Source organism: Epinephelus fuscoguttatus, linkage group LG14 (assembly GCF_011397635.1).
Source record: "Epinephelus fuscoguttatus linkage group LG14, E.fuscoguttatus.final_Chr_v1".
NCBI classification, from domain to species: Eukaryota; Metazoa; Chordata; class Actinopteri; order Perciformes; family Serranidae; genus Epinephelus; species Epinephelus fuscoguttatus.
The window spans coordinates 25,623,402-25,636,169 of NC_064765.1; the positions used below are offsets into that span (position 1 = coordinate 25,623,402).

The following is a 12,768-nucleotide window of genomic DNA, read 5'->3' on the forward strand; positions in this document are numbered from 1 at the left end:
TATAATGTGTTTTCTTAAGTGTATAATCACCTGAAATATACATCAATATATACACTACAATTTTCTTTTCCTAGAATGGTGAATGGATGACCTACCCTACTTGTTGCCTTCATTGGTTGGGTTAGTCAGGTTTAGATAAGAGGAGTAGGACTGATTAGGGTTAAGGTTCATTTATACTCCCTTTACACATGAAAATAGATACTTTAAAGGGAGGCAGCAATTGTTGTGGTCTGTGTGGCCATTCGATACATCCCGACATGTGGATGGAGAATTCTTTTCACTAATTTCACAACATATTATTAAATATAACCATTTCATTCCGTTCCAATATTTTAATTTATTCGTCGTCTCCTACAGTTGTATCTCACTTGAACCATGCTACACTGCCTCCATGATCTCTGGTGGTACTGCTCCATTTTGTCCGGATCTGTTAGCTCTCACAGAATGTTAACAAATATGGGCAAAATGAACGCAGAGAATGGACAAAAAGCTCCGTCCATAATGTTGAGCATACATGAGCCTTTAGAGTAGGAATGTCAGCCAATCAGAGGCAAAGTAAAGCAAATCAGGACGGATCATGACTCCACCATCCTAAGAAAAATAAGTATGCGTCCTTGTCCACAAAGTCCTCCATGTTGCACCGCCATGTTGCTACAGTAGCCCAGAACAGACAAAACAAACACTGGCTCTAGATAGGGCCATTTGCATTTTTGCATCAGCCGCTATAGTAAACTGCACCTTCGCAATGAGCAGCATTGGAAAAACATTGATTTGCAACATGAAACTGCTTTATTTAGTATTTTGCCCAGTTTTAATCAGCTGATCTGTTTGTTTTGGAGAGGAAGAGACTTCTGTGGATAGTTCGGCTTCTGGTAAAAACCTCCTGAACAATGAACACTGAAGGAATTCTAACTGGCAGAAGTTCCAGCTGGTTGAAATTTGTAGTCCTCACCACTAGACGCCACAAAATCGCCCTAAATCTTACACACTGTTCCTTTAAGCTGAATTCAAGCTAATGCTGCTATCAGACAGAGAACTATCAGGTCCTCTTATTACGAGTCCTTTGGACTGTAAGCCTGGAGGAGTCAGTTGTGACTGTGATGAATTTATTTTGAATGAAATCAATGAAAGGCAGTCCATGTAAGCAGTTGATGTTTGTTTTATTGGCCTAAGATTGTCTGGACATAATGCAACGTCTCCGGTGCTTAACGATGTTCATTGTACATTTATTTGTGACATGTGCAGCACAGAGTATAAATGTGTATACTGAATAAAAGAGAGACATGGAGTCATACGAAAAAAGGCAAATTTTACAATGAGCTTTCAGGACATTTTGAAGGTTCTTTTCACATGTTTCTTTTGGAGCATTATCTAGATTCAAAAATATGCCCATTGACATGAATGGAGGACAGTAACGAACAGAAATGTGTTCAGTTTTCTCATGTAACCTCGCCTAGATATCCTCTCACCCTGGCACTTCCACGTTTGATTACCAAAGCGATTGTTTTCTCAGCTATAATACAATGCATACAGGAATTTTTACATTGAAACACCAGTTACATCTGCCATGTTCAAATATTTGACCCCATTAACAAAATATGTATAATAACAATAACAAATTTTACCAACAATAAAAGCATTTGTTATAATAGTCGGAAAGCCTCTTGCTATGCTTGATTGAGACTGAAAGAATCATGTGCGTCCATTGTACAACGGTTTATATACACAGTGATGAAAAAATACAGACATAACACAAGTGCTTAGGAAACACAAAGTTCATCTGCGAAAGTCGTTGAGGCTATGATTGATAAATTAGACACTTCTTTTAACAGATGCTCTTCTCTCATGTTGATTGGCTGGTGCAATGCTGCCTCCTCATGGCCTAAAGCACACACTGCAGGTGTCTTTAAACATCTACACCCTCTTCTTGTTCTCAAAAAAGGGACAACTTGCTCTTGAGTCCTATTGCACAATTTATCTTCCAGCGATGGAAACATATACATTTCAATTTGAAAAGTCAGTGTTTTTTTTTTCCCCCCACAACTGTTGGCAAAAAAGTTCAAACTACTGTACAGTGTCACATTTTAAATAAATACTCTCCATTAACAAAATGTTGATGAGTATATTAGCATTTATAAAACTGAAAAACATCTCCACAACTCATCGACTCAAAAGGAACCACGTAATTCAGCACCAACGTCTGGTGGCAGCTTTGGCTGAAAAAAGTAAACAAACGGAAACAAAATGCCAAACAAAAGTAGCAATCCAACACCAGCAGGTATTAAATATTTGTATTAAAATGAGCTTTCAAATCCCAAACCCACTTTTTTTTTAACAGGGCCCAGAAGCTGTACATATATAGAGATATTTTGTTTATGTGGATATTTCTCTAAAAAAAACAAACATTTTCTGTCATTTTGATAAATAAAAATAGAAAACCACAGAAGTGTCTTGTTCGCCTCAGCGCCGGCCGTGTGAGTCCCGCCTCTCCTCTTGTCATAATTTCCCTAAGTGAAAGAGAACTTGGCAAATAATAGCCACAACCCCCGCATTGAGCACAGAGGAAATGGAGATGTCTAATAATCTGCTTTCGTACAGCACAAACTCTGTCTTGTTCTCCTCCACTTTAGCCATAGCCAGCAGGCCTTTCGCTGCTCTGCACATCATGTTTATGCTCGGCGGGTCCATTGGAGGATGCCCCATGTGCAGCAAGCTGTGAGGGTTCTGCTGGTACTGCGCCATGCTAACACCATCCTCCAAGAAGCCTACCAGATTACCCACACTGCTCTTCTGCATGGCTATGGCACGTGCCGCTGTGGGGTCTCCTTGTGCCAGGTGGGAGAGAACAGCCACCGCCATCTCTCTGTACACCTGTGCCTTCCTCTGACCGACATAGCGCACCAAGACTGTGAAGAGTTTTTCCTGTCGGCTGAAAGGCGGCGTCGCAAGGAGGAGGTCGACGTTGCCGCCCTGGATGCTCAGCTTGCAGAGGCACTCCAGCACCAGCCTCTGGGGAGTGAGCAGGGAGTGGGCTGCTGCTGATGGGAAGGGGTCCTGGGCTTCAGCTGAAGGGCACACCATCCAGTGGAGAAGGCCGTCCAAGATGGGGAGGCAGATGGTGTCTGGATAGTTGGAGAGGTCCAGCTGACCCGAGATGTTGGCCAGAGTGACCATGGCGTTCTCCCTGAGCAGGCTCAGACACTCCCACCACCACTCCTCTTTGCTACTCGACAGCCCCTGCTCCTGCTGCTCGTCCCTCTGGTAGCTAGGGGGCGACCTGTTCCTCTCTGGGTGCTGGTGGTGCAGCAGGAGCAGCCTGCCCAGAAGGAGAACCAGAGCAGGGTGGCGTGACATGTCCAAGTCATTCCCCGGGATGAAGGACAGGCTGCGGACGATGTTGGAGATGCACAGGCACCGCTTGGCCAGTGAGTCCTGCCAGGAAGAGACTGTGGAGAGTGGAGCCTCATCCAGACAACGAGGCTCGTCCTCCAGCAAGGTGATGTAGTCCTGCTCCCCGTCCTGATGCACTCTAAAGGGGTAGGATGGCAAGGAGCGTGCAGGGTGGGCGTAAGAAAGGGCATCAACCCGAGCACACAGAACATCATCGATAGTAGCAGTGATATGTTTCAGTGGTTGTTTCTTCCCATCATCCACCTTGTTTTCCTTGTTGTTTTCTTTTCTTGTCTTTCTGTCTGCGCTGGCAGGAGGTTCACTGCGGGGTTCAAATTGTGTTTGAATATGTGCGGTGGAATCACCTCCACCAGCCTGCCAGTGTAGCAACCCACTGGTGAACTCAGTGACGTAACCTAAGTGCTCTGTCATGTCTTCCATCAGGTCGTCTTTGTGGACAATCTTGATGGGGAGCTTATCATATTTACTGGCTTGTTTAGGTTTAGGCTCGAGTTCTGCAACAGGAGGGTCAACACACTCCTTTTTACTCTCCGCTCCTTTATCACTCTCTTTTTCTTCTTCTCCTTCTTCTTTTACCTCTTTGTCTTTGTCCTCTTCATTCTTCTCCTCCTTCTTGATGCTCACCTCAGACTCCTCCTTCTCACCGTTCACCTCAGCTAACTCTGGCTCCGCAGCGACCGGCAGAGGTTCCTCTGTGACGCCTCCTGCTTGCTCCTCCTGCGTCTCTGCTGCCGGAGCTGACTCAGGTTCAGGCTGGGCAGAAGAGTCTGTTTCCTGCTCGGGAACGACTTCTTCTTTCTGGTTAGCAGCAGGCTCCAGAAGGCTTTTCTGAGCCACCGTCCCTACCTCAAACTCTTCCAGGATGCCAAAGATCTCGATCAGGTAACGGCGGAAGTACTCCACAATCAGCTCGAGGAATCCAGGCAACTGATCAGACAAAGAAAAAAATGATGTTAACAGTTTAAGGAGAATGAAAATCATTTGGCCTACACTAACAAGTCACAGTGACATAATGGTCTTCTGAATATATTTCCCCTCACTGAATTTTACAGCTCTTCACTACAATAGACAATGTTGCTCTCGAAGATCAGGTTTAAAGAGACACACTGTGTCACACTGTCACAGCGTGCTCCGGTGGGATCAATGAATCCGTTCTGTCAGTCAGCAGCGAGGTGTAGTCATGAAATTGGTTTTACCTGCGAGAGGTTAAAGGAGCCCACAGTGCTGTCGTCGTACAGCAGGATGTTGATGGTGTCTAGAGCCCATGTGCTCTCTGCCAGCAGGCCAGACTTCAGAGACATCATCACGCGCCAGGCCTCAGGCGTTCCTGGGGTTAAAACAGTGGGATTTTGGAACCGGGATGAAAAAAAACCCCATGGTGATCAGACATAGTCCAAATGATAAAAGGGGACACTGAACAGAGTCGATTATTGTAATTCCTTTCATAGAATTTACCTCATGTTGTGCTAGCTATACCTGAAAATCAGGTTTAGCTATGTGATAAAATGTAGCTTTTTTTTAGAGCATGAAAACACTGCGAGTCCACAACTTTTTAAGATAAATGCACGACTAGTATTGATCAATCAGCATCTTTCAAAGAGCCTTACCAACCAATCAACCTCACAGCCTGAAAAAATAGTAATAACGGGACTCCATCTTACCAGTGTCCTTGGAGGTGAGCTTGCGTCGGGGCTTGAGAATTGGCATGGTGGCCTCCACTGATCCTGGAGGGTAGTTGAGGTCCCGCCTCAGGTTGGGAGGAAAGTGACCAAGTGGTCCACCTCCCTGTGAGCCCATCATGGCCATCCCAGGCTTGGGCATCTTCATGGGTGACATAAACGGTGCTTTGCTGGGTGACATCCTAGAGTCCATGGAGCGCTGGAAGGCCCCTGGGCTGGGTGCTCTTGGCAGATGGTTGGCCATGGATGGAGAGTTGGAATAAGAAGATGGCTGGCGTGAGGACAGCGGAGCCATTCCACCTGATGATGACATGTAGGGAGACTGACGGTGCCACTGTTCCTGCCCAGGCCGCCCGTCCATGTCGTCTCTACCGATGGAGCCGTAAGGTGGCATTTGTGATGGCGGCCCCTGTCTGTTGGGGTAGGGATAGCCAAGGTCTGTCCTGGATGGCCACATGTTGGGGCCATCGGTGGCGTGGTTAGGAGTGGGCCCCCCGCCCATCATACTGTGCTGGCTCTGACCTGAGGGGGCCATGCGATCGCGGGGGTAGGGGTAGGGGAACTGTCCCTGGATAGGTCTGTGTTCGGGGCCTGAGTACCCACCACCGTAGTGGTTGTACATGTCCGGCTGCTGGTTGGCGTACTGCATGGCATACATGTCGCTCTCATGTCTCTTGGGTGGGGGGCCATACATGCCGTCCATGGGGCGTTTGTAGCCCTGCTGAAGTAAGGGTATAGATAGTAAAAACACAGCCATGGAGAATTCATTCCCATCATTCCACTACTTTAGTAGTGTTTTATATACTATTAATATTATTAAAGGGGAACTACACCCATTTTCAAAATTCATATGGTATTTCTGTTGTCTAAGAAAGTTCAAAGGTATAACAAATTATTCATGGTTATGATTATGGTTTGGTTTTAACTAAGTTCATAATGCTTCTAATATGGCATTAGATACAACCAGTTTAAGAAATTCTATCATTTTTACCAACAGACTAAGAAAGAGTAATAACATACACTACAATTAAAGAAGAGTCCTGATGTTGCAAAAGTGGACCACTGATTAAACCTGTTTAAAAGAACATGCTGACTGCTTAAAGGGAAACTTTCATATTTTTTAACCTGGACCCAATTTTCCCATGTTTTTGTATCTAACTGACTGATGGAAACAACTAGTTTTGAAATTGGTATTGAGAGAGACCGCTGAGGTCAGCAGCTGCAAAACAAGCTGCAATGTAATCCCTAAGGGCAATTGTGCGCTGTCAATTTATGTCCATTAAAAGGCTTGTTTTTGCCATTGACAGGCTCAGATTGTTATTTTGAGTGTCTGACAACATTATGGAGAGGACTCTACAGAGAAATAGAACATTTTTCTATACCTTTCACTGGCCTGTATGTTTTTGTGGCCGAATCTTGCTTAAGGAGAAGTTTTGTTCTGAAACCTTGCGAGAGGTGACTTGTTGCAGGAAAAACAATGTTGTTAAGAGTCAGAGAGAGGAATGCTGGGAAGAGTTTGTTGTGTTGGAGTACAGAAAGTGTACCTTTGTGCTGGGTTTTTAGCTGATTTTGACAATGTGGAAACGTCTGCGACACTTCAGAACGAGACTTCTCCGTGAGCGACACAATAACAAACAGACCAGATAAGCATAAGGAAAAACGTTTCATTTCTCTGTTGGGTCTTTCCGTAATATTGTTAGACTAACAATCTGAGCCTGTCAGTGGCAAAAACAAGCAATTTTAATAGAGGTAAATTCACGGTGCACAATTGCCTGTTGGGATAACATTGCAGCCTGTTACACCACTGGTTTGTCAATACTGTACCAGTTAAAAAAACATACTGTCTTCATTAGTCCCTTAGACACCAAAACATGGAAAAAAGGGTCCAGGTTGAAAAATACCAACGTTTCCCTATAAACTAAGCAAATTCAAGATTACGTCATGGAAATAATGTACATGTTAAGTATTTCTGTCATCATATAATGCCAAACAGGGGTGATGAAACAATGTGATAAAACAAAAAGAAAGTGTTGCTCCCTTTCACTAAATTGGGCTGAAATGTTTACTGGAATGCATTTCTCAGTATTTTACGTGCTAATTTATTCATACAGTTGCTTATCTGCAGATTCAACTGTCACAATCTTCGGACATTTCCTGCTTAAATTTGGTTTAACTTAATAATGTTTTGCTAAGCTGTCCTATACTGTGTTCCTTTAAGACATGAAGTCACAGTGAACGGTGTATAACCACTGTTTACATCTTACAAATGAGCTCTCTCTCACTCTCACCTGTTGCTGTGGGTACATCCCAGATGGATGCATCCCATATGGCATGCTGGGATACTGCTGACTGTAGCCATCGTGTCTGAAACAGAGCAGAGGGGGGAGGAGGAGGAGGAGGAGGAATACGTCACTCGCCGGTAAAATGATTTGCAAATTTATGTGAAATTTTGCTATTGCTTTGACTTTGCAGAAGTGTAATCTGTGACACTCTACTACACACACAGGTGCTGACCTCTGCTGTGAAGGGTATCTACTGGGAGAGTACATGCTGCCCTCACTGTTAGAAGGTCCCATGTTGTTCTGGCTCCCAGGGGGACCCATGTTCCCCTCCATCCCCATGACATGGTCCGGTCTGAGGATCAAACAATAAGAATGTCGTCATGCTTCTGACAACACATCATTGGCATAAATTCAATAGCAAACATATGTATTGAACTATCGAATACACTGCCGGAGAATATGATCTGTGCTGCCCATAACAGGCAGCTACATACAATCAATACTACAGTAAGCGTTAAGGCTCATGTTAAGGAAATTCCAAAGAAATAATGAGATGCTACAGGTTCACCACTCTGTGCTGGCAACTTGTGTACCTACCTCCTGTCATAGCCTGGCCCGTATGGGTACTGCGACCGCTGGCTCATGCTCAAGGCTGACGGGGCTCGACCATACATGTCCTGCATGCCCCCACCGGGCATCTGGCTTGGCATGTAGGGGTCAGCTCCTGCCACTATTGAGGAGGAAACAAATGAGGTAAATGCATGTCATATTATCTTATATAATAGTGACTGAGTTGAGGCAACTTAAACAAAATGGAAAAGAAAAATACGTTAAACAAGCAACTATAATTGCCCTGCAAACATGCAGCAGAGGCTTAAATCTGCTTTCATATGCACAAACCTCATTTTCTGCTGACCACCAGGTGGCAGCATTTCTCTATGAATATTCACCACTCTCCATGATTAAACCTATTGTTCTGAGGCTGCAACTGTTGTTATGCAGCTAACATCCACCATATTATTCATTCAGACTCCATTCTCTCCAGCCTTCAGAGGAGCCGCCATCCTTTCTAAAACTACTGTTTGTTCTGAAAACTAAACTGCATGAGTTGGTCAAAACAGGTGCTTCTCAGCAGGACAGAAAGGATGAAAGGTTGAGAACGAGGAGGATGAAAAGGACGAACAAAGTTAGGATGAGACGAAGGCTAAGCTACAAGAACATCAGACGAGCTGGTGCGTTTACTCGATAAAGGGATGTGTGGCGTAACAAACAGTTCTCATCTCCTTTCATAGTTCTAATCGTAAAACACACACACACATCTGTCCTGACAAGACAATGAATTAGACCAGCGAGAAAGACGAAAGAACAATGGCCTTGGGATACATGAGTCATTTTGACAAAGTGCCATGTAAGTTTATAGAAGTTTTAAGATGAAGTTTTAATTTTAAATATCTTCATTTAAAGATTATATCACATAAAAAAAGATTCAAATGGTTTTCTAGCAGAAAAACAGTTTATTCACATATGTCCCAAAATTTTCTGTGAAACTGGGGAAGATGGACAACATGTCTCTTTGTCGCACCGTACAAAATGAAGCCAAAATATCCTGGTTACAGGCACTGCCATCCTGTGTAGGTCACGTCATTTGGAGCCAGAGTATTTGCAGTAGCGATCTCTGCTGTAACCACTTCCTGCCCGTACACCTGTCTGACCCAGATGCGGGCAGCACCATCAATCATGAGCACACCGATCACCGATTGGGACACACAGCTGTCAATCATGATGTCGCACATCCTTTTTTTGCATCACATAATTGATTAATACCAAAATTATCAGAAAAACAAGAACCTGAACATAAATCAGAACTACCTAAAATAAAAAAAAACATCTTTGGGAAAAATTTATTTGACACGTACTTTGAGTTTTTGGTTCGTCCCTCCCACTAGTTTATGGCCTATACTGCAGCCAACCACCAGGGGGTGATCTAGATGTTTTGGCTTCACTTCTTGAGAGCTGTTGTGTCATCCATCTTTATTATATAGTCTACGGCCTAGGGCTCGGTGTTTGGGTGAAAGGGTGTCACAGCGTGTGCCTCACTCACTCTTCCTCATCCCGGCGAAGGGGTCCTTGGCGTCGTACTGCATCCTCATCATCATGTCAGGCATGCTGAGGCCCTGCTGGTAAGGAGCCGAGGGGGGGAGGGAGGTAGCACGCTTCTGGAAGGCCGGGTCGCTCACCTCCGAGAAGGGGTCCTGCACGCTCACACTGCTCCTGGACAAGGCGAAGAGGGATGAAGAGACAGGGAGGAGAGAGAGGGGAGAAGGTGGAAGCTTTGTGAGAGAGGCGGAGACACTGAAAATATGGATACGATGTGTGCTGTGAAGGAGGTCTGTGCTTTTATTTCTGAAAAAACATAATCATGTTGTCATTTTTATTTGTTTAAATGACGGATGTTTCATTTTTTTTGTGACATACTTCAGATATGTCCTATAAGGCATAATAGTCTTACTAGTAGTGAAAGCAAAGGTGGTAGCAGATGTGCTCCTACAATAGTAACTGTAGTAAGAGTTGATCGTCAGTAGTGCTTTCAAAATTACTTAAGGGCATAAAGACACCAAATATACAACTGCAATGGTAACAAAAAAAGCACTTGTTCAACAGGAATATAACTTTGAACACATAATATCACAAACAAAGCAAGAAAAGAACTGCGTCTACACTCAGGCTGCAAATAAGATCTGCCTCAAAAAGGCTCTCATCCTTTATAATCATACAACAAGGAATCGGCAGAGATGAAGGACATTTTACAAAAAAGTAAAAGCGGAAAACGTAAAGAGCAACAACACATAATATGGATTTCGCTCTCGATTTCAGCTCGATCGCTTAAAAAATGTCGCTATGGATGATGGGAGTGTGTCTGAACAGTGCACATACAGATCTTTGCCTTTTTGTTATATTCTGCTTCAACAGATGATCCTTGTTCAGAAACAAGGAGCTATTTGTGCTGACAGTTGCACTGCAAGTTGTTTTACAAAATCAATTAAAGTGATGATATAAAATAAAGGACTAATACTGCAGTGGCGGGAGTGGTGGAGGCAGCAACAGTATTAATATAAGCAGTATTAAAGGCAGCTGCATCAGTTGTAGCAGTACTGCAGCAGTAGTGTTAGTGTTGCACTATGTCTGTGTGTTACCTGTTGGGGGGCAACGGTGTGACCTGTCCCAGAGGGGTGGTGGCAGGTGTGGGGGGTTTCAGATCTCCTGCTGCCTCGGCCGTAGAGCTGCTGCCAGAGGACTGGGGCGTCTGTGGGCCTTGGAGGGAGCCGCCCGAATTAGCTGGAAGACACAAGTATCCTTTTTATTATCATTCCAGCTAGACGACTTACGAAATTCACAGTGAAAAACTGAAACACATTCTGACCGCAGGGCTCCCCCCGCGTCCTCAGATATGATCTTGAAGGTGGTTTGAGCTAGTGCGGCCATAGTGGGGCTTTTCGCTGCAGCAAACTGCTGTATTAGAGAGATAACTTTGGACTTAGGGCCAAAGCACTAACAGTGTTACCCTACATGAGAGCTGAGCTCGAGCAAACAGCCTGTACGAGGGCAGAGAAGATGAGTACAGAGGGACTGCTTAAAAGGGCCAGCCGAAAGGGAGGAGAAGGGAATGAGGTAGGAGGAGACGACGAAGGGAAGAGAAGGATTCTTCAGACAGCCCTTTTCCGATTCCTGAACCTTATTTTGAACTATTTAGAGCATTTTGACATAAAAAAATTGCTTCAGAACCCAAAAAGTTGATTCTTAGCTGGGGCCTAAAGATAGCAGGTTTTTCTTGACCATAAATGTGAATCGTGATGACATCAGTGGGCGTGTCATATTCTGCAGGTTGGAAAGAGAGGAGCAAAAATCATCATAGAGCGTGCAGTGGTCTCATTAATAGTTGGTCCATGCTTGTTTGTTGGGTAAAAACAAATATCTGTACTAACAGAACAAAAGCTTGCAGGTAACCGATGTAATCTGTGGTCTTGATTCTATTGATTACCACCGTTGTGCATCGTGCAACGCCCTCCGTAGACGACACACACTTGAATACAATGGTTCTACTCATAAACGGAGGAAACGCGGGCTGGTTCACTAGATAGCAGCAAGTTTCCAGGAATCATGAACAGAACCAGTTCAAGAACCAGAGATTATTTGGTGGAAAAGGGGTAACAGAGAATTGCCCACTTGGGCGGTCGCACCACAGCTGTTTATTTGGGATAGAGTTGTTACGATACCAATGCCAGTATCGGAAATACCTCTAATGCTGCCCAAAATGCTGGATCGGTATTGGCGAGTCATGCACAGATACAATACTGTGTACAATTAATCACCAAACTTTTAAAGTAGTTTCACACACTGATAAAATGACAGTTCTTCCTTGTCGCTCTAAAACAGAAGCCTACACACTAAGTTGCGCTGTGGAGCACTGGAAAGTCCCACCAGTAAAAAGGCAACATGCATCGTTTGCGAAGGCTTTAGCTTCCAGGGTTGGCACTAGTGTGTCCAGTTTTTGCACCAGCAATCTTATAAAGCCACATCATACAACTTTAACAATCCTTTCACATCTTGTCAGGGTCAGTAGTATACAGCTCTTTTTTTAATGCAGTGGCATTGGATAGGCACTTGGTATCAACAGATAAGCTAGTTTAGTTATCAGTCAGTATCAGAAAGGAATAAAAGGTTATGAAGGCTGAAGGCATTTGAAGAAAACATAGTTTTATAGTGTACATACCTGCCATTAGAGTTTTGGGTAAGCTAATACGTCCGCAAACATCCCCTAAACATGAGTGAGGAGCCAGAGAAAGACCTCCCAATAAAAATACATTCCCTCACACAGAGGCTTCAACTGGAGTTAAATCTAGGTTAGTGTGCTCTCTTGTTATGACACCGTATTTCTGTGAATTTTTCTCAGTTCAGATGACTAGAAAATTATAGGAGTGCAGAGCAACAAGAGCCCAACACACAAAGAACCCCAACCAGATAAAACCAAGGGATACAAATTCCCAGAAGCAGGTTTAATGGAGAACGTGGACTGTTTCGGCTAAAAGGAGACAAAGACAGAGGAAGAGAGAATATGAAAGTATCCTAATGAGCATTTAGCGCAAGAAGACTTTCTCTGGAACAGCCTCAGTGGCCTTTCCCTGCTCCGCACGTTTCCACAGAAAAAAAAAAAAAAGAAAGACTTAAGCTTTAAAAATTCATGCAAATTCTGAATTATTCAATGATACCTCCTGCCTCTACATCATAGGAGACGGAAAGAAAGAGAAAGAGAAAGAGAGAGAGAGACAGGGAGAGATGGTTATCCCATGATGATGAGCAGGGGTAGGGGAGAGGGCAAGGAAGGGGCAGTGAGCATT

The 12,768-nt window shown here is 44.1% G+C and overlaps 1 protein-coding gene across 4 annotated transcripts in view; it reads right to left on the reverse strand.

The window, feature by feature from the left end:
* Positions 1-1,952: 1,952 nt before the first annotated feature.
* The window catches only part of LOC125900793 (AT-rich interactive domain-containing protein 1B-like), a 192,208-nt gene continuing 181,392 nt past the window's right edge, over positions 1,953-12,768 (reverse strand). For 3 of the 4 annotated variants that reach the window (XM_049596018.1, XM_049596019.1, XM_049596016.1), the window contains 8 exons: positions 10,567-10,708; positions 9,474-9,643; positions 7,970-8,102; positions 7,605-7,724; positions 7,379-7,454; positions 5,073-5,811; positions 4,608-4,738; positions 1,953-4,338 (listed from right to left, as the gene is read on the reverse strand). In XM_049596018.1, coding sequence (XP_049451975.1) covers positions 2,497-4,338; positions 4,608-4,738; positions 5,073-5,811; positions 7,379-7,454; positions 7,605-7,724; positions 7,970-8,102; positions 9,474-9,643; positions 10,567-10,708 — 3,353 coding nt within the window. In that variant the 3' untranslated portion in view covers positions 1,953-2,496. The remainder of the gene's footprint in view (positions 4,339-4,607; positions 4,739-5,072; positions 5,812-7,378; positions 7,455-7,604; positions 7,725-7,969; positions 8,103-9,473; positions 9,644-10,566; positions 10,709-12,768) is intronic. The other variant, XM_049596017.1, reaches the window with a different exon arrangement.